The sequence below is a fragment of the Ursus americanus genome, chromosome 2 (assembly GCF_024610735.1).
Source record: "Ursus americanus isolate L20-20 chromosome 2, mUrsAme1.1.p, whole genome shotgun sequence".
NCBI lineage: Eukaryota > Metazoa > Chordata > Mammalia > Carnivora > Ursidae > Ursus > Ursus americanus.
Genome location: NC_142128.1, coordinates 82,848,527 through 82,876,210, shown reverse-complemented (window position 1 = coordinate 82,876,210; position 27,684 = coordinate 82,848,527). Strand labels below are relative to the sequence as shown.

The window sequence follows — 27,684 nt, the reverse complement described above, 5'->3', positions numbered from 1 at the left end:
TATGAAAAATCCTAAATGGCATCTTTTTCCAATATGAGACTGTTTTGTCTACATAGAAAATCTGTTGTTTAGTGTAGCCATCTTCAAGAATTATCTTAGCTACACCTGGATAACTTGCTGAAGTTTCTACATCAATACTAGCTGCTTCACCTTGCACTTTTACATTATGGAGATGACTTCTTTTCTTAAACCTCATGAACCAACCTCTGCTAGCTTCAAACTTTTCTTTGCAGCTTCCTCACCCCTCTCAGCCTTCTTAGAATTGAAGAGACTTATGACCTTGCTCTGTATTAGGCTTTGGCTTAAGAAAGGCTACGCCTGGTTTGATCTTCTACCCAGACCATTAAAACTTTCCATATCAGCAACAAAGCTGTTTTGCCTTCTTATCGTTCATGTATTCACCGGGGTGTTGCTTTCAATTTCCATCAAGAACTTTTCCTTTGCATTCACAACTTAGGTAACTGTTTGGTGCAAGAGGCCTAGCTTTCACCCTATCTCAGCTTTTGACATGCCTTCTTCACTAAGCTTAATCATTTCCAACTTTTGATTTAAAGTGAGAGATGTGTAACACTTTCTTTCACTCAAACACCTAGAGACCATTGTAGGGTTATTAATGGCCTAATTTCAATATTGTTGTGTCTCAGGGAAGAGGGAGGTCCAAGGAGAGGGAATGGCCAGTCATTGAAGTAGTTATAATACACACAAATTTCATCAACTAAGTTTGTTATTTTGTGTGGGTGAGATTTGTGGCATCCCCAAACACTTACAATAATAACATCAAAGATCACTGATTACAGATCACCATAACAAATAAAATAATAATAAAGATGTTTGAAATATTTTAAGAATTACCAAAATGTGACACAGATACACAAAGTGAGCAAATGCTATTGGAAAAACGTCACCAAGAGACTTGCTCAACACATTGCCATAATTTTTCAATATGTAAAAATGCAAATTCTGCAAAGCATAATAAAATGAAGTGCAATAAAATGAATTACACCTGTGCTGGAAAACTGACCCTAAAGTTTCTGTGGGTAGGCAAAAGACCCGGAATCACCAATACAATATTGAAGGAGAAAAGCAGTTAGAAGACTAATACTAACTGACTTCAGGACTTACTATAAAAAAAAAAAAAAACACAAAGAAACAACTTACTGTAAAGCAACAATAATCAAGACAATGTGGTATTGGTGAAAGAACAGATAAATAGATCAATGGAACAGAACAGAGAGCCCAGAAATAGGCCCACGTTAATACAGACAGCTGACATTTGACAAAAGAGCAAAGACATAGAATGCTGCAAAGGTAGTCTTCTCTTCTCTTTTCTTTCTTTCTTTTTCTTTTTTTTAAGATTTTTATTTATTTATTTGAGAGAGAGAGCACAGAGGGAGAGGGAGAAGCAGACTCTCCACTGAACAGAGAGCCTGATGTGGGGCTTGATCTCAGGACCCCAGGATCATGACGTGAGCTGAAGGCAGATGCTTAACTGACTGAGCCACCCAGGTGCCCCAAAGATAGTCTTTTCAACAAATGGTGCAGAAACTATTTGACAACCACATGCAAAAAAAAAAAAAAAAAAAAAAAAAAATCAATGTGGACAGAGACCTTATACCCCTCACAAAAAATAACTCCAAGAGGATCATAGACCCAAATGTAACATGTAAAACAATTAGACTCCTAAAAGATAATATAGGAAAGAATTAGATAATTTTGGATTTGGCAATGACTTTTTAGGTACAATAGCAAAGGCACAATCCATGAAAAAAAGAATTGATAAGCTGTACTTCATTCAAAATAAGCACTCTGCTCTGTGAAAGACAATTAGACTAGAGAAAGGGAGAAAATAGTTGCAAAAGACCTATCTGATAAAAAATTGTTTTTCAAAATATGCAAAGAACTCTTAAGGCTCAACAATAAGAAAATAAATAAGCTGACTAAAAAGTAGACCAAAACCCGTAACAGACACTTCAGCAAAGGAGTATACAGATAGAAAATAGCATTTTTAAGAATACTTGTTTATTTATTTGAGAGAGAGAGAGTGCACAAGCAGGAGGGGCAAAGGGAGAGAGAATCTGAAGCAGATTCTGCACTGAGTGCATAGCCCAACCTGGGGTTTGATCCCATGAGCCAGAGATCACAACCTGAGCCAAAACCAAGAGTTGGATGTCTAACCAACTGTGCCACCCAGGTGCCCCAAAAATAGCATTTAAAAAGAAGCTTCACATCATATATCATCAGGAAAAAGCAAATTATAGCAACAATGAGATACTACTACACACCTATTAGAATGGCCCAAATGTGCAAAATTGACAACACCAAATGACGAGGATGTAAAGCCAGAGAAATTCCCTTTCATTACTGGTGGGAAAGCAACTGTACAACCACTTTGGAAGACAGTTTGGCACTTTCTTATAAAACTGAACATGCTATTATCGTGGGATCCAGCAATTCTGCTTCTTGGTATTTACCCAAAGGAGTTAAAAACTTATGACCACACACAAACCTTCACATGGTTGTTTATAGCAGCTTTATTCATAATTGTCCAAACTTGGAAGAACCAAGATGTCCTTCAGTAGGTGAATGGATAAACAAACTCTGGTACATTAAACCAATGAAATACTATTTAGGGCTAAAAAGAAATAAGCTATCAAGACAAAATTAGACATGGAGGAAGCTTAAATGTCTATTATGACGTGTTAAGAAGACAACCTGGAGAGTCTATTTATTATATGGTTTCAACTTATATGATATTCTGGAAAAGGCAAAACTATGGAGATAGTGAAAAGATTAGTGATTGCCAGGGGTTGGCAGTATGGGGAGGGATGAATAGGTGGAGCTTATTAGGACTTTAAGGGCACAGAGGTTTTTTAGGACTGTGAAAATACTTTGTATGATATGATAATGATGGATACATGTCATTATACATTTGTCCAAATTCATAGAAAGTACACTACCAAGAGTAAATCCTAAGGTAAAGTATGGATTTGGGTGATTATAACGTGTTTATATAGGTTCATCAATTGTAACAAATGTAGCACTCCGATGGGGGATGTTGATGATGGGGGAGGTTGTACAAGTGTTGGAGCAAGGGATATACAGGAAATCTCTGTACCTCCCTCTTAATTTTTTTGTAATCCAAAAACTACTCTAAACAAAGTCTTTTTTAAAAAGAATACTGGGGGGGGGGCTGCCTGGGTGGCTCAGTTGCCTTTGGCTCAGGTCATGATCCCGGGGTCCTGGGATCAAGCCCAGCATTGGGCTCTCTGCTCTGCGGGGAGCCTGCTTCTCCCTCTTCTTCTGCTTGCCACTCCCCCTGCTTGTGCTCTCTCTGCCTGTCAAATAAATAAATAAAATCTTTGAAAAATAAATAAAGAAGAATACTGGGAGCAAGGAAGGCACATGTGGATGAATCTATGAGAGTAAGCATGAAGAACAAAAATTTTTGTATTGTATCTTAAAGCTCACTAATAAACAACCACTGTGAAAGAGGCACTAACTAACCAAGTAGACAGAATGACTTAGATGGTTGATGTCAGCAAATCTCTGTCATAATCCACCTCAGTGCTGGCACAATGAACTCATGAACAGAGAAGCTAGATGGCAGTGATGGAAGTTGTATATGCACCCAATGGCATGGGCCCCACACTCACCAAGGCTGATTTAGTTACCACTGGTGCCAAATGTTCAACTTGTCAGTGACAGGGACAAATGCTGAGGCCACACATTTCAATAACTCTCATAGAAAACCAACCATCCACTTGATGACAAATTGATGACACTGGATCACTTCTACTCTAGAAAGGGCATCAATTCATCTTGCCTGGAACTGACAAGGATTCCTGCCTGCAAGGCCTCAGTGAGCATTGCTGTCAGGGGCTCAGAAGATCACTGAATGAGATCCCAAGTAACTTTTCCTCTGACCAAGGAATATACTTACAGCCAAGGAGGTTGGCAGTGGATATATGATGATGGGTTCCACTAGTTCTATCAACTATGAGAGCTGCTGGTCTGGTAGAGAAATGGAGCCATTCCTTGAAGGTGCAGCTGTGAAACCAGCTTGATTATGATCTTGGGAAATGGGACATCATCCTCCAGGATAAACTGAAGACCATTATAAGGTGTTGTGTTTCCAGTAAGTAGAATACATGGGTATGGGGACAATATAAAAGTAGAAGTGATCCATTTAACATCAGCATCAATGATTTATTTAGGGAAATTTCTAATCCTTACAACTTTAGGTTCCATGGGCCTTGACCAGTGTTGTCCAATAGAAATATAACATGAATCATATGTATAATTTTAGATTTTCTAGTAGTCACATTAAAAAGAGAAATAAAAAAGGATGAAATTAATTTTAATAATATGTATTGTGTGTAACCTATTTGTATCAGATACATTTCAAGTGTTCAATGGCCACATGATGCTAGTGGCTCCCGGACTGGAGAGTGCTGGTCTAGACATCCCGGTTCCCAGAGGGGGAATGCTTCTACTAGGGACAGAGTAGGCACTCAGTCACTTTAAACTCCTTAGGCTAAGAGGCTAGCGGGCAAGGAAAGGAGTTACTGTACTGACAGAGTAATTCACTCTTATCATCAGGGTCATCAATAACACAGCAGGGGCAGTAGACAATTCATTTGGCACTCTTGGTATTCCGCTGCCCAATTTTGATGATAAATTGTCCATCATAGTAACTACAGCCTGAGAAGTCATGATGACCAGGGAGCTCAGGCCCCTCATCCTCCCCGTTAAGTCCCTCAAGACCAGCAGAGACACTAGCTGAAAATAAAGGGACTCTGGGATGGGTAGCAAAGGAGGGTGAAGAGGAGTATTTGTTGTGGTCTCCAGAGAAGCTATAGGAGTGTGAGTCAGACCTTCTAGGCTAAGTTCCCTAGGAAAAGGAACCAACCAGAATCCTGGGGTAGCAATTCCAAGATGGAGTGAAATTTCCATACAAAGAAAGTCAAGAAAGCTTTGTGGTGCACAGCTGACGCACAGCTCACATCCTCCTTTTAGGACCAAAGCACTCATTCCCAGCTGTTTGGGGTGTTGGCTACAGACAGCTCAGAGGTGAGGCCCCCTCCGGGCATTGCCTCAGCCAAAGGGTGCTGCCTGACCCAAGGTTATAACCTCCCCACAGGCAGCCAAATCCCTTATGAGTCAATGTGAACATAAAAAAATAAACAAGTATAAAATAAAATAAAATAAAATAAAATAAAATAAAATAAAATAAAATAAAATAAAATAAATAAAAATAAAAGAATCCTTTGTCTCAGTGAGGGACAACTCTGAAAGGCCATCCTAGCTTTAGAGCTTCTTCTGTGGGATCTGCTGAGGTCTACTGTAACTGCCTTGCAGTTCAGCACCTACCTCTGCCAATTCTGCTTTCCTCAGGTCTTTAAAGGGGTTATTACTAAGAACACACACCAACAAACCTCCTTCCACACATCTCCAACTCTGAGAAACTTGGTAGAAGACATATCTGCATTATACAACCCCAGAATGATAACTAGGTGAGAAGCTGGGAATTAACAATTTTCATCACCTCCCTCACTCATTTATAATTACCTGTCAGTTTCACGATGCCCTTCTGTGGCTGTGTAGGAGAAAAAAAGACAGTAATTCCCCCCTGACCACTCCTCATTTCAAAAGAAGCATGGTTCCTCTCTCGGCTTGTGCCTCTTGTGGTTGGAGACTCTCTTACCTCATTGTCTCAAATCTCTCTCCGAGTTGTAAACACTTACTTATTTTAGGTGCTTTTTCACAATATATTTTGTAGTCATCGCTAATCTTCTGTATGGCCACCTTTGGAAATTTATAGCAGAGTTCCTCAAAGGACATTTTCTCTATGTCTATCAAGTAGGGAAAAAAGGGATAGAGCCTGGTTGTGCACTCTGGTTCAAGGATTCATACGCTTTTATTGAAGGTGTTACCTTTAAAATGTTATTTAAGTAAGACAATAATGTTTTAACAAAATGTTCACACAAGGAATATAAGTTCCTCAGGCCAAATTAGAAGCAAGGAAATATAGCCTTCCCTCCTCTCCAGAATGGGAGGATTCTGCCCTTCTTGGGGATACCTGACCCATGGAGATTTTCTGCCTGAGGGATACTAGGGTAACTGAGATATGATTTCAAAAGAGGTATTGATTGTTAACACATATACAAGAAGTAATTTATCCAAATGAATATTGACCCCTTCAAAAGCAGCCATCTGTTGTGGGAAGGAATTGCAAATGTATTTCAAACATTCTCCTACTGCTTCAAAGATTCTGATTCACTTAGGGATAATACATGGCAAATGACATTTTAGGAACTTTCTCTCTTGCTTGGCTCTGTCTTTGGGAATTACTTTCAGAATTGACAGTTCATATATGTGAATATCATTAATAGTTGCAAATCATTGTCTTTTGAGAGTGAATTATTTTTTCTAGAAATAGCCATATATTATTTCTAGCTATACATAATCAATTGAGAGGGAATACCTTTTTGCATCCAAAAATAAGATGAGTCAGGAAGGCTGAGGCATCAAGGGAAGTTTTAGTCGTGTACTGGACAATAGATGCAGATAAGCAGCACCCTGCCCCCTACCAAGGTGAAAACACTCAATCATGTTGTGAGTTCTGGGGCTTAAAGTAAGTCTAATTATACACAGTTCTTCAGAAACTCTCCCAAGGCAGTCCAGTAATTTCTGAAGATTATACTGGTGGGAATCTGGGATGAATGCTGGTAGGAACCCACAAATGTTAGTTGTCCTTATGTCAGTGTTGTCATTATATCATCTCTCAGCCAGGGGAATCTAGCTGTAAGTTTTAAGAGTAGTAGATCATTCCTGCAATTGATCCAGGTTTCTAGTCCTGGACCAATCCCTCCTTTGCTAAGCAACCTTGGCCCAGTCTTTCCGCTTCTCAGAGACTCATTTTCTCCATATGAAAGCTGAGAGTATTCTATCTCTGATGCACTGTGAGTTTATGGTGTACCCTGAGTGGAGGCATCACTTCACCTGGGAGTCAGGGCCCTGGGTTGGGCAAATATACAGGAGGACCCCTATCAGGTCAGACTTGCATTTCAAAAAAATAAATGGTGGAGGAAGTAATGACATGTGCTGGGGGAGGGAAGAAACATCTTCATAGAGAGTGGTTCCCACTCTTCCTGGCCATTGCTGGCACTCCAAGGCCAACAAAGCAATGCCTATTGCCAAGTATGTGTGCAGTGAAATTTACCAGCTATCCTTCCACTTTTCTCTTGATTTCTGGGACAGGTTCTGGCTTGTTCAGGATTTAGAGAGAAGGTGAAACTCTGATATGAAACAGAGGGTTTGTTCATGCTAAATTTAAATAACTCATGCCCAAGTAGGGCTCTGAGAGCCAAGCGTTTTGTATATGGAGTGTACATCAAAGTTTTAAAAAAGTTGAATGTTTTTTAGTATAATCTAACAAGTACTTATTGAGCACCTGCTTGCTGTGTAAATGCATTGCCTCGAATCCCCTCAACAATCCTACCAAGTTGGGGCCATTATCCCTACGCCGTAGTTGAAGAAATGAAGCTCAAAGAGATGAAGTAACTCGCCCGGGCTGAGCAAGGGAGCAGTGGAACTGAATTTTCAAAACTTTGGCTTATTCCTCTTCTGTGTTTTTAAAAGTGCAGGTCATGACTCAATAATATGTTGAAAAATTGTCATTGCCAGCTTTTACAAAATGAAATAGAATAAAATAGAATAGAGAATATTAGAGGAAATCATCTTATATAGTAAGGGTAAGTATTGCTTTGTGAAAATGTTTTTCCACATATATGCACACACATATATACAAGTACATGTTCCCTGAAGTCAAATGTGTTTATCGTGGATTGAAGTTTGAGAAACACTGCAGTATTCTGACTGCCTCAGCATAGATAATTAAAGCAGTTTGTTCAATTTGGGTATTAATGCCAAACATTATCGAACTTTATTGCCAAACATTGTGGTAATAGCTTTCATAGGTGAACTTGGAGCGTCTTCACAACAAACAACAAACCTATTATGATTAGCCCCATTTTAAAGATGAGAAAACTGGAGCTTACAGAGCGGTTAAATACATTGTTCAAGTTTATAGTCATTAGTAGACCTAGGATATAACCCAGTCCTCAGGGACAGCGGAGCCTTGCGCTCCTAAGCACTCCTTTCCACTGCCTAAGTGAGCTGCTATGTTATGCTGGGAGAGAGGAGTAGCTATTAAAAATATATTCACAGAAATGCTTTGGACCTGACTCTGGAGGAGGTGTAGTAAGGTGGAATATGGTTATCTGATGTACAAAAATGAATTATTCTGTAACTAATGTGATGCTTTGATGGGCTTGAGTCTAGCCAAACTTAAGTGGCCAGTCAGTCAGATCCTGGCTCTGCCACTTACTTTGTGACCTTGGGAAGCTCACTTAACCTCTCTGTGCTGCAGTTATTCAGTACTTACTTCATAGGCTGTTCTGAAGATCAAATGAGGTAATCTTTGCATTGCACAGTACTGACATGCAGTAAATTATCACTAAATGTTAAATATTAATATTTCCCAGTTGCCTATATGTTAGGGTCAAAAAATTATGGTGATTGCCCTTACCTGCTTGGAACACTGGAGACTTTAGTTCTACCTGGAGAGACCCGCCTTGTCTCAGGTCCTCAGTAGCTATCTTTTGCCACTGCATAGAATCCATTTTCTCCATGTTAGCCAAACCCTGGCTTAGCTCCAGGGATTCCTCACACCTCTTATAAAGAAGAATGTGCTCTTCTTTACTTATAGATCCTTTTTTATGCCATTTGCTGCTGGTGAGCTTGGCTTGAGTCTAAGAGAAGGGGAAGAGCATTTGCTATAGGAACTAGAAAAGAAGCAAGATTTTTGTTAACAGCTTAGTCCCGCTGTGCCTCCTTGTCACATGAACTTATGCTGATTGCTTTCATTTTGTTAAGAACCATTGCTCCTTTCCACACCAACCCCCACCCTCGTCTAATCAAATCCATTTCTATAAGGGAGAAATTCCATATGAATGTGACTTCTTCACAATCAGCTATTGCACTTGAGTCTTTTTCCTTGAGGCTTATGTTTAGAATATTGGGGACCATGTCAATGCCCAGTGGTCTTTAGGAAAAATAAAAATTTCATTTACTTCGACAAATAAGGCTTCTAAGAGAGCAGTTGCTCTTTTTTCTTCCCAAAACCTCATGATTCCTCCCCAACTCAAAGTCCCTCCTACTGTAAAAATGAGAAACCAGTAGTCCTCTTCATCCAGGAATTCATCATAACAGGAGCTGAGCATCTGAAACCCAAACAGGACATAAGCATTATAAGGTGATGCTCAGTTTGCTGTATCTCTTGTCCTAGTGTTCATTTGGGAGAAGAACAGGCTGCAGATTCTGGATTCTCTAATTTGGAGATATAATGGAACAGCAAACATTAGCCATGACCAACCAGGAGGCAACCTATGTCTCTCTGAATATGGCAGCTTGTGCAGTCTCTCTGAATCTCAGAGAATGGTAAGTGATATTTACCTAAGAAAATAACAATTTACTGAAAGACAATTACTTGGCATCTTCATACTTCCTTGTTCTTTTCCAAATAAAGTACAATCTCATTTCATCTCTAAATGGTCCTGAAAACCAAAGATCTTTTTTGAAGTGTCTTCTCTCAATATCTCCCACTTGAAGACCTTACCTCCTTGTGAAGAATATTTCATTACATTAGAACAAACAGAATACAACAATAACAACAAAAAAACCCTAAGAGTTCGTCCTTAGCTAGGTTTATTCGTCTGTACTCTCACCTTTATTCATTCATTTATTTGACAAATAGTTTCTGAGGGCTTCCTATCTGCCAGGTACTATGCAAATGGCTGGGAATATACAGATCAATATGCTACAAACCTTGTTCCCAAGGAGCTCATCTTCTAGTATGATGAACAGCACAGGATACCACATGCTACAGTACAAGGGTGAACAAAGTTCTTTGGGAGCAGAGTCCAGGAAATCCAGAAAGAATTCATAGAGGCAAGGAAATTTAAACCAGAATTTGCATTTTGCAGGATAAGTAGGAGCTCACCTTTTGGAAGTTGAGTAAAGGGCATTCCAGGCAGTAGGAAGAACTTAAGCAAAAGTACAGAGATGGGAAAGGACATATTTGAGAATGATGAGTACTCCAGCATGGGCAAGCTGTAGCATCCTGCAAAGAGCATAGGGGTGGGGTAGTGGCAAGGATGAAGCAGTGAAGCTTCGATGGGACTAAACATGAGAGACACAAATGCCTTGCTAAGTAGTGTAGGCATTATTTTGCAGGGAATGAGTCAACAACGGTAATTTTTAAGGAACGTAAGATTGTTTCCACAAACTGCCCTGGTCATGCTGCCAAAAGGTGAGTTGAAGAGTATGAGTTTTGGTAACTTCATCAGATCTCCTGGACTGCTGGGGAACTGGAGTGAAGTATATTCCTGAGAAAATTCAGCTCAGTGATTGAATATTAGCAATATATAATATGATGTGATTGACCAGTGGATAATCTCTAAATATATATATTAAATATGAATAATAAACAAACGTATGAAATGAGTACCCTATTAATGTTCCTTCTAGCTTAAAAGATTTATGACTCTAATAACTAGCAAATAAGTGATCTAATTGGTATCTTAATAAACAATGCTAAATAAAGCATTTTCCATTAGAAGAAATAGTCAGATTTGCAGCAAAGTAATAGTAATAAATAATAAATATAATAAAACAATATCTAAACATATAATTACTTTTTAAAATTTGATCTATGAAAAATGTCAATGGTATTTTGATAGGGATTTCATTGAATGTGTAGATTGCTCTGGGTAGCATAGATATTTTAACAATATTTATTCTTCCAATCCATAAGCATGGAATGTTTTTCCATTTCTTTGTGTCTTCCTCAATTTCTTTCGTAAGTGTTCTGTAGTTTTTAGAGTACAGATCCTTTACCTCTTTGGTTAGGTTTATTCCTAGTATCTTATGGTTTTTGGTGCAATTGTAAATGGGATTGATTCCTTAATTTCTCTTTCTTCTGTTTCATTGTTAGTATATAGAAATTCAACTGAACTGAAACAAATAATCCTAAAATTTGTATGGAACCAGAAAAGACCCCAAATAGCCAGAGGAATGTTGAAAAAGAAAACCAAAGCTCGTGGCATGACAATGTTGGACTTCAATCTATATTACAAAGCTATAATCATCAAGACAGTATGGTACTGGCAAAGAACAGACACATAGATAAATGGAACAGAATAGAGAACCCAGAAATGGACCCTCAACTCTGTGGTCAACTAATCTTTGACAAAGCAGGAAAAAATATCCAATGGGAAAAGGACAGTCTCTTCAATAAATGGTGCTGGGAAAATTGGACAACTACCTGTAGAAGAATGAAACTAGATCATTTTTTTACACCATACACAAAGATAAACTCAAAATGGATGAAAAACCTAAATGTGAAACAGGAATCATCACAATTCTACAGGAGAACATAGGCAGCAACCTCTTCGACCTTGGCCACAACAACTTCTTACTAGACATATCTCCAAAGGCCAGGGAAACAAACACAAAAATGAACTATTGGGATTTAATCAAGATAAAAAGCTTCTGCACAGCAAAGGAAACAGTCAACAAAACTAAAAGGCAACCTACGGAAGGGTAGAAGATAGTTGAAAATGACATATCAGATAAAGGGCTAGTATCCAAGATCTATAAAGAACTTATCAAACTCAACACCCAAAAAACAAAGAATCCAGTCAAGAAACGGGCAGAAGACATGAACAGACATTTCTCCAAAGAAGACATACAAATGGCCAACAGACACATGATAAAATGCTCCACATCACTTGGCATCAGGCAAATACAAATCAAAACCACAATGAGATACCACCTCACATCAGTCAGAATGGCTAAAATTAATAAGACAGGAAACAACAAATGTTGGCGAGAATGCAGAGAAAGGGGAACCCTCTTAAACTCATGGTGGGAATGCAAGCTGGTAGAGCCACTCAGGAAAGTAGTATGGAGGTTCTTCAAGAAGTTAAAAATAGAGCTGTTATTTGCAACTAATGAATTGTTGAACACTGCATCAAAAACTAATGATGTACTATACGTTGGCTAATTGACCATAATAATAATAAAAACAACTTTAAAAAATAGAGCTACCCTATGACCCAGAAACTGCACTACTAGGTATTTACCCAATGGATTACAAATGTAGTGATCCGAGGGGCACCTGCACCCCAATGTTCATAGCAGCAATGTCCACAATAGCCAAACTGTTGAAGGAGCTGCAACGCCCTTTAACAGATAAATGGATAAAGAAGATGTGGTCCATATATACAATGGAATATTACTCAGTCATCAGAAAGGATGAATACCCACCATTTGCATCAACGTGGATAGAACTGGAGGGGATCATGCTAAGTGAAATAAGTCAAGCACAAAAAGACAATTATCATATGGTTTCACTCTATAATTGTTTTTCATTAAAGTGTATTAGCATTTCCTTCAGAATTCAGTTTGTCCATCACTTGGTAAACTCTCTTGTCCCATCCTAAAAGCAGTGCATAAAAGGCCAGGTAGTAAAACTTTCCAGTGTCTGTGGAACTCCTTACTCTTGCCATCTTCAGTACCTTCTTTCAATCCTCCCCTCTTTGGTTAGAACCCAAGGCAATTTTTAAGTTAATGTTCTGTCTTCCAGATTCACACTTACTTCTCTCTACTCATTTTCTTTTACAGTATAGTATTCTCAATGTATCTATAAACTTATTAAGTCTACAAATACAATGACAAAATATGATTTTGTCCCAATTCTCGTTTTACATATGAGGCAAAGAGACCTAGGGAAATTCAAGAATTTAGACTTTGGGTTTGTTCAAGAACACACAGCCAAACAGTGACACAGCTAGAACTTTAAAAACTTTTTTCCCCTACTTCACATAGACTATGTTTCCACATTGGTGAATCAGAAGTCAGGAAATGGACATATCAGTGGGCATGCTATAGACAGTTCACAAAGGTTGATTGGATAATGGAGGATGATTGAAGAGACGGATGAAAATCAGAGTTCTCACAGAATCTAGTTGTCTCCAACCAGAAAAGATAGCCCTGCACAAGGCCAAAAGAGGGGCCGTTGCTAACTGGGATTGATTGGCTCAACAGACATCTATTGAGCATGAATGTCTCTCAGCAGCATTATCAAGCACTGAATACTATACCCCAAGGTAGTGTTCTAGGTGCTGGGGAGACAGTACTGACAAAACAGATGAAAATCTCCACCCTCATAGGGAGAAACAAGAAAAATAAGTTAAATATATATACATATTATGCATCTATCTGAAAAATAAGGCAAGCATATGTGTATATATAGATGTATATTGTATGCACATATGCATAAATGTACATTGTAAGGATTATACATGTATTATACACACACAGAGTGTATGTGTGTATGTACATATGTATGTAAGAATGGATGGTTGGGTCTGGATAATGGTAAGTGCTAAGGAGAAAAGTAAAGTAGGGATGGGATGAAATTTTATATGAAGTGTGTAAGGAAGGCCTCACTGAGGTAACTTGAGCAAACAGTTGAAGCAGTGGGGACACAGCTGTGTGAGCATCTGTACTTTACACACAGTGGGAGCACTGCCACTGAGCAGGCACTATGCCTAGCATGGCTGCAGTGATGTGCCCAGAGGCAGCGGAAGATGAAGCCACAGAGGGGAGGTAGAGGAGAAATCATGTAGGCCTTGTCAGTTTTGGCAAGGACTTTAGATTTTACTGAAGACAGAAAGCCATTTGTTTTCAAGGTCCCCACTCACTTCCTTTTACTTATTTTTAATTAAGTTACACAATTTATGTTTTTGCAGAATCAGCATGGCCAGTGTGGAAATGAGCCTGCTCGTCATCTCCAAGGACAAATCCATAGGCATCAGTTAGGAGGCCACTGCAGTAATCCAGGTGACACTGGGTGGGTCTTAGACAAGAGTAGTGGTAACAGGGAAGCTCAGGAGGCATGTCAGATTCTGGATATATTTTTAAGGTTGAGCCAACAGTATCCACCAATAGACTACATGTGGGCTTGAGACAGAAAGGCAAGTCATGGGTGATATCAAGATTTTTAACCTGAGAAACTGATAGGCTAGTCTTACCTACATACAAATACCATCAATATCTTTGCTGAAGATCAAAGTCCAGGCAGGGGGCTTTGCTGTATTTGCTGATCCAGGAAGCACAGCCTCAGTCTTAAGTCTCTAGTTCCAAAACCCTCCACAAAGAAAAGCAGGGCCTCTGGCCTTCCACTAAAGAACTGTGCAAAGGAGAGCTATGGCTGTGCACCCACTGGACTGATCTAGTCTTACACTACTCTATGTGCAACTATTGATAACTAAGATGTACTGGAAACTGTGCTGGTATTAGAGCCAAGACCTCCTGGGTTCTGACCCTGGTTTCTCCACTAGCCTGCTGTGTGCCTTTGGGCTAACCCACCTATCCTCTAGCGGTCTCATTTACCTCTATTGTACAACAGTGGCAATAGTACTACCCTGTCCACCTCTGAGGTTCTAAGAAGCCTTAAAGGGGTAATATGTGTAAACATGCTTTATAAGGCAAATACATTTTAATACATTAAATAAGTTGTTTATATCCACCTGCCCTTCCAGATCTATTCTCTATCCTTCTTCACTCTGCTTGTGCCTTGGGAAATTAACCTCTTCGGGCCACATCAAAAGGCTCCCTTGACCTCATGTTGGATTGATCTAGTTAGGTGTCCTAGCAAGAGATGGGAAAGGAGGGGAGTGAGCTTGGGATTAGCTATTCCCCTTGATCCATTCTGGCCAGATCACTGAGGACTGGTTATACACCTCTACTGACAGAGTTCCTGCCAAGTGTCCCACCCCATACAGCTCTTTCTCTCCTGGTTCTGGTAACTGCTTCCTCTCCTCAATTCTCCAGGCCTCGGAGGGAGAAAAGTGACCCACCCTTACTGGCCCTGAGGTGTTGCACGATCTCCCATGGTTTCCCTACCCTCATGCCCTTTCCTTTGTAAGCAGTCCCTTGTATCAGGCTTTCATCTGTTACCCAACTCGATTCTGCCATTTGTTTTCTGCCGAGATCTTGACCATACAATATTCAAGCTATGGCCTTCATCTCCTGTGAGTCTTCAAGATAGTCGCATACTTTTATCTAATATTTTGGGATAAGAATAAACTCCTACCAACTGACCATTTCCTTGATGGTTAGTTTAGTCTAGTCTACCCTGCATTTCAATGCATAATGTTTGGAACAGAATTCTTAGAACTTCCCTCAGTAGAATACTCTGAGTTTCATGGTTTTGGGAGATTCCATACAAGGGGAAATTAAAGAAGAAATAAAAAGTGGATGTTGACCACTCGCCCACTTCCATTCTACTTTGAATTTTGGCTGTTTCTTGGGAATTTGTATAGCTTTTTCCTAAGAGATCAACCAAGTCTTCAATATGTGAAGAATCATGTAGGTAATTATATCATTAATTGGTCTAGGTGACCACATAGGATTTTTGGTCAGTCTTGACCTAGTCTTCCAGATACTAACCCATTTCTGTGAGACATGGCCTACCTTGCAAATCTCCCTCTGGGCTCTGGGAATCCAGGGGTTTATATCCCCAGAAGGCAGCATCTCCTTCAGGCCTTCAATGGTTTGTGATTTGAGTGGTAAGCACGGACCAATCTGTTCATTTAGGTAGAGCTCACAAATTCGGTTGCCCAGCATGTGACGAAAGGTGGCATTCCCAGTCTTCCTGTTACTCATCAGGACACTGAGAAAATGGTGCAGGTCCTGCCAGAGGTCCAGGAGTTGGATCTCCACTTTCAAATTCTGCTTTTTCAGGTGGTCCCGGAAGGGACTCCCTGCACAGGCATCAGCACACAAGGCCCAGTGGGTGTATCCTAAGGAGATGCTTTGCTTGATGGCCTTCTTGACTGTCATCTCGGGGGAGTGACTGATGATGGGGGTGACAGTCCTCAAGTGTGCAGAGAACGTTGTCTCAAAGAGGCCCTCCATGTGGAGGTGGCTCTTGGCTTTCTTCTTCATGTTGGACTTCCTGGCACAGAAAATATCCTTTTCCAAGGAACTGATTATTCTCTCTTTTGAAGAAGTTATTTTCGGGGAAGGCGTCTGTATATATTTATATTTGTATGTGTTCTTCTCTGGAGAACACATCTCCTGGGAGGGCATAATATTGATGTCTGGCTTGGTATCCATTTCCAGAGTAGAGCCATGGTCTATCAATTGCCACATCCTCCTCTTGGCCTTCCTGCTCGAATACTGCTTTGGGGGATGGTGGGACTTCTTGATGCTCATGTTTAGAGGGAGTCCTCCTACATGAGTACAGCAAACAGTGCACAGGCGAGTCTCATATTCTTGCATCAGACATTGGCATGATTCCTCCTTGACCATAATTGTCCTGGCATGGATGTAAAAGTTGGGAAGCCAATAGCTCTGAATTTTGAACAAAGCCACTTTCTGCATGTGGCTCAGGATCTCCCTTCTGGTGGTTGACTGGATGGGATGCCAGATGGAGAGGTTCAGGAGGGACTCTGGAAAGAAAAGAGACATGAAGGATGAAAATGATATAGTGATGGTAATGATAAATGATGTTGGGAGTGGTTTTTTGAATTTTTCCAAATGTCATTGTATATAGAATTTCATTTGTTCTTCATGCAACCCTGGGGTGTGGACAGGACAAATATATAATAAACACATTTTTAAGGTTTTCTCAGGGAACGGTGACCCCTTTCTCTCGTTACCTTCCTTCCTCCCCATAGAAATAAGCCAGTTTATGGGATTCCTTGAATTATTTTTTAGACAACTGGATGTTCTTGTAAAGAAAAGCAAACAACACAAGAAAATATGTTTAAGAAAGGGATTTCTGAGTCAGATCTGCCTAGAGGAAGAGTTTAGACTGGATAATTTGAAGGAGTCATTACTAGCCCTGATTTTAATGTCATAAATTCTCAATTATCTATATGAATAGAGGAATGTGACAAATCCCAAACAGCAAATCTTCTGGAACACATTTATATTTGGGTTAGGAATGTCTCCTTACTTAATAAATAAATAAATAAATAAATAAATAAATAAATAAATAAACAAACACACACACAAATAAATAAATTTAGGTGAATCTGATGTTCTAGAGAAGAGGCTGGCAAACCTGTAAAAGGCAGAGTGTGAATATATTAGTCTTTGAGAGCCATATACAGGCTCTGCTGCACAGTCTTCTTCCTTAACCCTTTAATAATATAAAAACATTGTTAGCTCATAGGCTACACGCACTGTGTTTGGCCTGTGAGCTGTAGTTTGTTCTAGGGAATCTCAGTTTAAAAAAAGATAAGCCATGCAGTCTCAGAAGATTCAGGAGCTGTTTAATTACCCTGTCCCAATTCTTCCTCATTCTTTCCACCCAACCTTAACTTGTGAGTAATATCTCAGGAAGAAGCTTAAGGATGACTGGTCTCTTGCAACCCTTCCCTGTTAAGGGTTCCCAATGGCATCCCTGATACATAGAAAATGGAGAGGGTAGCAGTCTGCAAAATGAGAGACTGAGTGATATATCACACACTGAATTGATTTCTTTGTTACCTCCCCCAGTGATTTCAGTTCAGATACGCTTTATAATTCTTACTGATGTTCATGTTGCAGAGAGTTACCACTCTTGAGCCCTCCTGTAGATGGGTAGCCTTCAGCACAAGGAGGAGGGACAGATAGTGGTCTCTCATTTCCAGGTCCATCTCATCTATGCTCAAGATCTTCTCAGCAAGGATCCAGAAATCCACCAGCTCTTCACCTACAGATTAGAAAGGGTAAGCACAGGGGCGCCTGGGTGGCTCAGTCATTAAGTGTCTGCCTTCGGCTCAGGGCGTGATCCCAGGGTCCTGGGATCGAGCTCCGCATCGGGCTCCCTGCTCCACTGGGAGCCAGGTTCTTCCTCTCCCACTCCCCCTGCTTGTGTTCCCTCTCTCGCTGGCTGTCTCTCTCTCTCTGTCAAATAAATAAATAAAATTTTTTAAAAAAAAGAAAAGAAAAGGAAAGGAAAGAAAAGAAAAGGTAAGCACAGAGCTACAGCCCAATCTTGCCCCTTCAGTGGTTGCATCTGGGTGTAGCAGCTGATACCACTCCCCAGCACCAGCCTGTTCAACTGCCTCCAACATCACCATTGGTCACTTCTTTAGGTTAAGGCATCATCTCTGGTAATGTCATAATGTAGGGGCAGATGGAGGCGTGGGGAAAAAGGACTTAATGGATAGGGATCTTTTGTGACTTGTGTTGATGTTGTGAGAAAAACTGCCACTTTGGGGAAAACTGTAAGACTCTGAGGATGGATCATGAGATATTTGAGTTTTATCCAAAAAAAAAAAAAAAATGAAGATGAGAACTAAAAAGAACATTTGCTATACCACGGACCAAGAGCAGCCAGAAGAATAATAATGGAGCCCAAAGGTGCGAAAGACTACATTTCCTGCTTCACAACTTTGCCAGGGCTGGAGTCTGAGTGACAAACTAAAAGATAGTCTGTCTAGTTCTTCCCTATCTGCTCCCTGGAAATACAGGATTTCACCCTTAAACTAGGGCTTGTCCTTAGATGAAATTTAACGTTGCTGAACTGGAGTGTCAACTAGCTGGCTGCTGACCTCCTAGCCCTCATCAACCACTGGACCCAACAGAACAGAAAGCAGCGCATCCCAACACTTGTGCACTCATATGGATTTGTTTATTTACTTGTTCCTTGTCTGTTTCCCCACCATTGTGGCAGCTTTATTAAGTGGGGATTTATGGCTCTTGTTCACAGTGGCTGCCATACAGTGGTGCTCAACAAACACTGTTAAATGAATGGATGAATGGATGAATAAAAGAAAGGCACTCTGCTTGCTTTTGCCCTAACCTACATCGTGGACCCATTTTCAAAGACAACAATATAAAACACTGTATTTCCCATATACATACATTACTATCAATAAGTGCTCTGGGGCATCCTGGAAGCTGTAAGAACTTGCAAAGGCTCCAGAAGCCACTCCAAGAACATACCTGTGCTGCTGTTGAGGTAGGTACAGAAGCGCCACATTCCTCTGACCCCACCAATGCACTTATGGAGTAGCCACTGGTCCGCTTTTCTCCATCTCATCATCTTGGCTGCCAGGAAAGGTCCATGATGAGAGATACAGAGAGAGAGAGAATGAGCTATTCCTCCAGCACCTCTCTCAGCCTTGCATAGCTAGATCCCCATTCAGTAAGAGTGAGTGAGGAAAAATAGTGGCCAGTTAGATGAGCTGGTTATGAGTATGTGGTGCTTTTGAAGGTAGGAAATAGACCCTCTAGTGACAAGCATAATACGAGGGACCCACAAACACAGTACAACCCACAGCCTCTGACCAAGACCTCTTGCCTTCTATAATCCCCACCGGACAGTGATTTTGCTGATCCAGTTTTCTCAAAACATGAATATATTTTGAAGGAAAGAGATGAATATATTGGGTGTTTTATTACATTTTACTCAGTGGTATCTCCTGAATCTTGACTTTCCTCAGGGTGCAGCTGGGAGTCAAATTATCAATTCAGCCCTAGATGGGAATTTTACTAATTCATTCTTTCAACAAATATTTTTTACATGTCTTCTACTTAGAACCATTCTAGGTGTTTGGGATACCTCCGCAAACAGAAAATCCCTGCCCTCAAGGAGCTTACGTTTGGTGAAGGAGACAGATAATAAACAATAAGCATAATAAATACATTATCTGGTAAGGTTGAACATTATAAGCACTACAGGAAAAAATGAAAAATAAGAGAGGGTAAAGGGGGTTGGGAGTGCTAGGGCAAGAATTTGATGAGTGGACATTAAGGTCATCAGGGTAGCCTCCACAGAGGATGTGAGATTTGCACGGGAATCTGAAGAGGTGAGAGAGGGAGCCAATGTGGATATATGGAGAAAGAACATTCCAGGCAGAGTGAACAGTCAATGCAAAGCCTTGAAGTGAGAATGTGTCCAGCATGTTTGAGGAACTGCAAGTAGGTCAAGTATAACTGAAATGGAGTAAGCAAGGTGGGGGGAGTAGAAGTAGATGAGGTCCTAAAAGTAATAGAACCACATCTTTAGGACCCTGAAGGCCATTGTAGGGGCATTGGATTTTATACCGAGACAGGAGCCATTGGTGGGGGTATGGAGCAGTGAGCAGAGGAGTGACATGATCTGAATTAAGTTTTAAAAGGCTCTCTCTGGCTGCTGTGAGCAGGAGAACAAGAGAAGAAGCAAGAAGATTAATTAAGAGATGATTTCAGTAGCCAGGTGAGAAATGATGGTGACTTAGACCAGGTGGTAGCAATGATGGTGGTGAGCTATGTTTGATTCCGGATATATTTTAGGCAATTTTGCCATGTTGTGTGTCCACCAGTAATTCTCTCACTTCTGGCTGCAGTGAGACAACTAATATACATAACCTATCTGATTCCTGCTTATTGCTCTAGGTACCAATTTTTCAGCCTAAGATTTCACGTACTGCTGCAGTACAAGCTGAGACACCCTCACATCTAAGGCTACAAAAGTGACCAGTATTTGTACCTTACTATAGAACTAACAGGCACAGGATCATTATGCAGCCTGGTTTCCCATATTTCTCCACACACACACTCTCATGCTTACCTCCTTCTGGGGAGTTAATGAAACTGATGAGCTCCTGACAGAGAATGTAATGGAAACACAAGTTGGTTTTACAGAAGAAAGGTAGGCGGTATTTTTCCAACCAGGTCAATAATCCTTTGTACTTTGCATTCTGGAATCCAAACAAAATAGGAACAGAAAATAGAAATGGAACTGAACTGTTAAGAAATGCAGCTTAGCAAGCGGCAATAAATAACTTCATACCTGCAGTATCTGGCCCACAGCAGAGGTATGTTGATTAAAAATAGTATCTAAGGGGATTGACGACTTGAGCTGAGGCTCCCAAAGGAGTGAACATGAATGGGTAGGAAAAGAAAAGCCTTGGTCTTTTATTAAAATTTTTTCTTATTCCTGAGTCAAGTTGTTTAAGAAAAGATCTAAGTCTTGCTAGATAGAAGTAGAAGAGATTATGATCTGTGGTGTCAAGTCATAACTCTATTCAACTTGCTTCTTTGTAAGCACACTTACAATTTCTCACAAGTTCCTAACCCATATCAAATGCACAACACGTACAAAAAGACACAAAGACTCACACTACATAATTTAGAGTACAGGTTGGATCCCTGAGGGACTGAGCCACTAGAGAAGGAAGAATATAATTTTTCTTTTTACTTGTAGCTTTCACTTCTCTTCACCCATTTTTTTCATCCCCTCATCCACTTCCTAACTGGCAACCACCAATTTGTGTGTGTGTATATCATTACATCTTCTTTATCCATTCATCTATCGATGGACACTTAGGGTGCTTCCATATTTTGGATATTGTAAATAATGCATAAACATAGGTGTGCATATATCTTTTCAAATTAGTATTTTCATTTTCTTTGGGTAAATACCCAGTAGTGGAATTACTGGATTTTATGGCAGTTCTATTTTTAATTTTTTGAGGAATCTCCATACTGTTTTTCACAGTGGTTGCACCAATTTACATTCTCATCAACAGTGAATAAGGGTTCCCTTTTCTCCACATCTTCACCAACACTTGTTACTTCTTGTCATTCTGACAGGTATAGGTGGTATCTCAGTGTGGTTTTGATTTACATTTTCTTGATGATTCATGATATTGAACATCTTTTAATGTGTACGTTGGTGATCTGTACATATATATTTTTTAAGATTGTATTTATTTATTTTAATGAGAGAGAGAGAGCACAGCGGGGGAAGGGGCAGAAAGAGAGAGGATGGCAGACAAACTCAAGCAGATTCCATGCTGAGTGCAGAGCCCTACACGGGGCTTGATCTTATGATCCCGAGATCATGACCTGAGCGAAATCATGAGTCCAATGTTTAACTGACTGAGCCACCCAGGCACCCCCATCTGTATATCATTTTTGGAAAAAATGTCTATTCAGGTCTTCTGCCCATTTTTAATCGGACTTATTTTTGGTGTTGAGTTGTATAGTTCTTTATATTTTTTGGATATTAACCCTTTCTTATATATATTGCTTGCAAATATCTTCTTTCACTAGTTTGCCTTTTTGTTTCCTGATGGTTTCCTTTGATGTGCAAATGGTGTTTATTTTGGTGTAGTCTCAATAGTTTATTTTTCCTTTTGTTTCCCTTGCCTGAGGAGACATATCCACAAATATGTTGCTAGGGCTGATGTCAAAAAGATTACTGCCTATTCTTTCTTTCAGGAGTTTTATGGTTTCAGGTCTCACATTTAGGTCTTTAATTCATTTTGAGTTGATTTTTGTGTATGGTATAAGAAAGTGGTTTCATTCATTTGCATGTAGCTGTCCAGTTTTTTCAACGTTATTTATTGAAGAGACTATCTTTTCCCCCATTGTATTTTCTCCCCCCCCCCCTTTGTCATAGATTAATTGATCACATAAGTGTGGGTTTATTTCTGGGCTCTGTGTCCTGTGGATAGACCTATGGATAGATTTATCCATAGATCTACCCAACCCACATTGATCTATGTGTCTATTTTTGTGTCAGTGCAATACTCTTTTGATTTTTATAGCTTTGTAAAATCTAGGATTTTGATACCTTGAGCTTTGTTCTTCTTTTGCCAGATTGCTTTGGCTTTCTGGAGTCTTTTGTGGTTCTATACAAATTTTAGGATTATTTGTTCCAGTTCTGTAAAAATATTTTGTATTTTGATAGGGATTGCATTGAATCTGTAGATTCAATGTATTTGATAGTAGTATTTTGTAGTATTTTGATAGAGATTGCATTGAATCTGTAGATAGCTTTGGGTAGTATGGACCTTTTGATAATATTAATTCTTCCAATCCATGAGCATGGTATGTCTTTCCACTTGTTTGTGTCATCTTCAATTTCTTTCATCAGTGTTTTATAGTTTTCAAAGTATAGGTCTTTCACCTCCTTGGTTAAATTTATTTCTAGGTATCTTACCCTTTTAGGTGCAATTGTAAATGCAATTGTTTTCTTAATTTATCTTTCTGCTATTTCACTATTAGTGTATAGAAACAGAACAGATTTCTGTTTGTTAATTTTGTATCCTGCAACTTTACAGAATCCATTTATTACTTCTAACATTTTTTGATGGAGTCTTTAGGGCTTCATATGTATCATCATCTGCAAATAGGGAGTTTTACTTCTTTACTAATTTGGATGCCTTTTTTTAAAAAAAAATCTGATTGCTGTGGTTAGGACTTCCAGTACTATGTTAAATAAAAGTAGACATTCTTGTCTTATTTCTGATCTTAGAGGAAAAGCTCTCAATTTTTCATCATTGAGTATGATGTTAGCTGTGAGTTTGTCATATATGGCCTTTACTATGTTGAGGTATGTTCCTTTTAAAGCAACTTTGTTGAGAGTTTTTTTTATCATGAATGAATGTTGAATTTTGTCAAATGCGTTTTCTGCATCTATTATGATTATCATATGATTTTTATCCTTCATTTTGTTAATGTGGTATATCATGTTGATTGATTTGCAAACACTGAACCATCCTTGCATCCACAAAATAAATCCCACTTGATCATAGTAAATGATCCTTTTAATGTATTGCTGATTTCAGTTTGCTAATATTTTGTTGAGGAGTTTTACATCTATATTCATCAGAGATATTGGCCTGTAGTTCTCCCTTTTTGTAGTGTCTTTGTATAGTTTTGGTATTAGGGTAATGCTGGCCTTGTAGAAGGTATTTGGAAACTTTCCCTCCTCTTCTATTTTTAAGAATAGTTTGAGGAGAATACGTATTAACTCTTCTTTAAATATTTGGTAGTATTCAACTGTGAATCCATCTGGTTCTGGTCTTTTGTTTGTTGGAAATTTTCTGACCACCAATTCAATTTCATTACTAGTAATTGTTCTGTTCAGATTTTCTATTTCTTCCTGATTCAGTTTTAGAAATTGTATGTTTCTATGAATTTATCCATTTCTTCTGGGTTGTCCAATTTTTTGGCATATAATTTTTCATAGTAGTCTCTCATAATTCTTTGTATTTCTGTGGTGTTGATGGTTATTTCTTCTATTTCAAGAAAATAAAGATTTTAAGTTTCAGGGTTTTCCTAGGGAAATCAAATATAAGAATCAGAGGGAGTGTCTTTCTCAGCTCTCCAGGTCTTAGAGAAAAACAAAATCTTGTGAGTATGGCTTAGAGTGCTCTTTCTGATCCCACATGCCACTAGTACAGCATGCAGAAGGCCTTGGTAAGTCTAAGCTGTATGTAGTGGAAAAGGAGAACAGGAAGGAGGAAAAGGAGAAGAGAAAGACAATGGACAAGGAAAATATGAAGAGATAAAAAAATTGGGAGAAAGACATGTTTCTGAAAGAGAATCACAAGGGAATCATTAGGAATTTCAGAGTGGCACCTTACCTTAAGCTATAACTTATAATGCAAATAATCACTATGTGGCCCATGGGTTGCCACTTCCTACCCTGTGCTCATGGCAGGCATTGCCAACCAATTCTCAGACTCTTTCTTGACTAGGTACAGCCCCAGAGTTCTTCTAAATTGTGTTCCAAACATTTGCTCCCCAATAATCACAGTGGATGTGAAAGATAGATATCATTTGCTGACCATAGACTACAATATAGAGGAGATAATTCACCAGCAATTGTCTGCCCAAGTGGTAAAAACACAAAAAGGAGAAATGTCTACTTGGCTTGATGCTGTTTGCAAGGTCCTACTCACCTGCTTTAGAGTTTCTTCCAGAGTCACCCTCTGGGCCTCCTCTTCCTTTTATCTCTCCATCTCTCAATTCAAACTTCCAATTTAGGTCCCTCTCTCCCCATCCCAAATGCTCTGCCATTCAAGAATCTTACCAAGTCATAAGGTATTTCTGGCCACAAGCTCCACTGTGAATTTTCAACAGTATAAAATGGTGTCTGACCAAAGACCTGCAATAAATAAATAAATAAATAAATAAATAAATAAATAAATAAAGCAAGCTAGGAAATAGCCAAAGAGGTAGAGCTTCTCTTCACAAATATGTCACAGTCCAACTGCAGCCACAAGGGAACGGGGTTCCACTGATTTCCTATTTCAAGGGACATTAACTCTTAAATTCATCCCCCTAAATCAACTTGCCTTGAAAACACCCAAAATAGACTAAACTGCAAGATTCATCAATCTTTTGGGTCTGCCTTGCCCCGACCTGGGAGTTATCTTGTCTGTGTACAAAGACCAAAGCCCATGATATTAAAAGGTATTTACTCTTGCATTGAATTACTCATTTCTTTCTTTCTTTTTTTTTTTAAGATTTATTTATGTAGGGGCGCCTGGGTGGCACAGCGGTTAAGCGTCTGCCTTCGGCTCAGGGTGTGATCCCAGCATTATGGGATCGAGCCCCACATCAGGCTCCTCTGCTATGAGCCTGCTTCTTCCTCTCCCACTCCCCCTGCTTGTGTTCCCTCTCTCGCTGGCTGTCTCTATCTCTGTCGAATAAATAAATAAAATATTTTTTAAAAAAAGACTTATTTATGTATTTGAGAGACAAAGAGAGAGAAAACATGAGCAGGTTTGGGGTAGAGGGAGGGGCAGAGACAGAATCCTCAAGTAGACTCCCCACTGATTGCAGAGCCTGATGCGGGGCTCGATCCTAGGACCCTGATATCATGACCTGAGCTACAACCAAGAGTTGGACACTCAACCAACTGAGGCACCTAGGAGCCCTGCATTATTCATTTGTGCTTGGATTTAGAGAGTTAGAGCAAAGACTTGAAGCCTTTTCATAAAGAGAAACAGCTTTGGATTTGCCTAAACTCTTGAACTGGAGAAAGTAGAGGGGCTTACGGATATGAGAATTAGGGGTAAAAATTACTTAGTGGGGGCATTAAGAGTGTCCAAAATTGATAGATAATTCTATGTTACTGTCCTGGAGAAGAGACTGTGACCTAGGCAACCAGCTTTGAGACTAATTGGCAAGGGCTTCTATGTTTACAGGTATCTAAGCTTAGCAGTCTTACCATAGGCACCAACATGTCTCAAAGTATCCCCACATCATTTGTGATAAACTAGAGAGGCTGAAGCCCCAACTCCTGGCTGTACTCTTAGCACATTATGTCAGCTTGACCATCTCCCCAAGACTATCAGCCCCAAATTTTGTCAGTCTGAGGCCCTTACCTCTCTCCCCTTTGTCCTTGGTTATGAGATATAAAAGGAAGGCAATGGTACTGATTGTACCTTACAAATATCAGCCTGTGAAGGGGCTCAGTCCTTAGTGACCCCTCTCTGCTCTGCACTCAGGTTTTGACATGACAGCCCTGCCTGGCATGTGAAGTTGCCTTTATAAGATGTGTGGTAGGGCTATGGAGTCATGAGATTATGTAGGAGTAGTGCATGGAAGCAGTTTCACCATGTGACATTTGTACCACAGAGGGCATGAGGCTGATGTGGAAAACGTCTCGTATAGAGCCTCAAAACCTGGTCAGGTCCCAGAACTTCCCCAGACTTGCCATATGTTCTTAAGCAAGTCATTTAACTTCTGAGATCCACCTGTAAGAAGGGAATGGTGTCTATCCCTCCCCCCACCCCTGTTTTTTCCTCCTACCTCTTTATCCACATTTTTCCCCCATTTTCTTCCCCAGCCAATTGTCAAATATGTCGTCTTCTTTAAAGACTTGGCTTGTGTCACCTATTCATTGAAGTCTTTCCTGACCTACCAGGTAGAAGTGGCCTCTCCAGGTCTGATACACTTACACTCTTGCTGCCTTCTAGACACTCTTATCATGTCACCCAGCACCCTTTTTGTTTTCACCTTAAATATTACTCTTTCTCATTAGGTTGGGAATTGCTTGAGAACAGGGATGGCATCATTAGTATCTGCATCCCCAGTACCAAGTCCACTGGCTGGCACAAAGTAACTACCCAATAAATGTTTGTGAGGTAGTACAAAGTGTTTTTTCCCCAGTTGTATGAATTTTACTTTTTAATAGGTAGTGTTCCATGGAAAAGGACACACTGAGCCACAATTTATAAGGCACCAACCTTAAGATATAACCAAAAACTTAAACCAAAAAAGATATGGGATCAGTCTAGGTTTGGATCTAAGAATATTTTGATGTTTGAGATTTTAGTTGCACAGGCTAAGAAAATACATGTTTGGTTTCAGGCAACAGCTCAAAAAGTGCTAGGTGCCAAACACCTGGTAAGAAGAATAGAGCAAAATAAATAATCCAAGGTCCTTGTTCTGCAGGAATTCACAGTCTCACAATTAAGTGGGAGAAACACACCCATATAACACAAGAGGTTTGCAAAGTGCCAAGGGGCACAAAGGCAGGGAGAAATAAGTTCTGATTTAGGAGAAGATAGGAATTTCTCAAGAACAAGATTTAAGTAGAGATTTGAAAAATGGTTAAGACTTTGGTAGGTGGAGGGGTGCCTGGGTGGCTCAGTTGGTTAAGCGTCTGCCTTTGGCTCAGGTCATGATCCTGGGGTCCTGGGATCGAGCTCCACATGGGGCTCCCTGCTCAGCGGGAAGTTTACTTGTTCTTCTCCCTCTGCCCCTCCCCCTGCTCATGCTCTCCCTATCTCTCTCTCAAATAAATAATAAAATCTTAAAAAAAAAAAA

The 27,684-nt window shown here is 39.8% G+C and overlaps 1 protein-coding gene across 1 annotated transcript in view; it reads right to left on the bottom strand.

Moving 5' to 3' along the window:
• RGSL1 (regulator of G protein signaling like 1) overlaps positions 1–27,684 on the bottom strand; it is a gene marked incomplete at its 5' end in the record, with an annotated part of 125,164 nt that overhangs the window by 48,868 nt on the left and 48,612 nt on the right. Inside the window, 8 exons of the mRNA XM_087866065.1 lie at positions 5,745–5,852; positions 8,591–8,813; positions 9,222–9,284; positions 15,604–16,583; positions 17,672–17,833; positions 19,072–19,176; positions 20,681–20,810; positions 24,938–25,012. Of these exons, the coding sequence (XP_087722191.1) occupies positions 5,745–5,852; positions 8,591–8,813; positions 9,222–9,284; positions 15,604–16,583; positions 17,672–17,833; positions 19,072–19,176; positions 20,681–20,810; positions 24,938–25,012 (1,846 nt within the window). The remainder of the gene's footprint in view (positions 1–5,744; positions 5,853–8,590; positions 8,814–9,221; positions 9,285–15,603; positions 16,584–17,671; positions 17,834–19,071; positions 19,177–20,680; positions 20,811–24,937; positions 25,013–27,684) is intronic.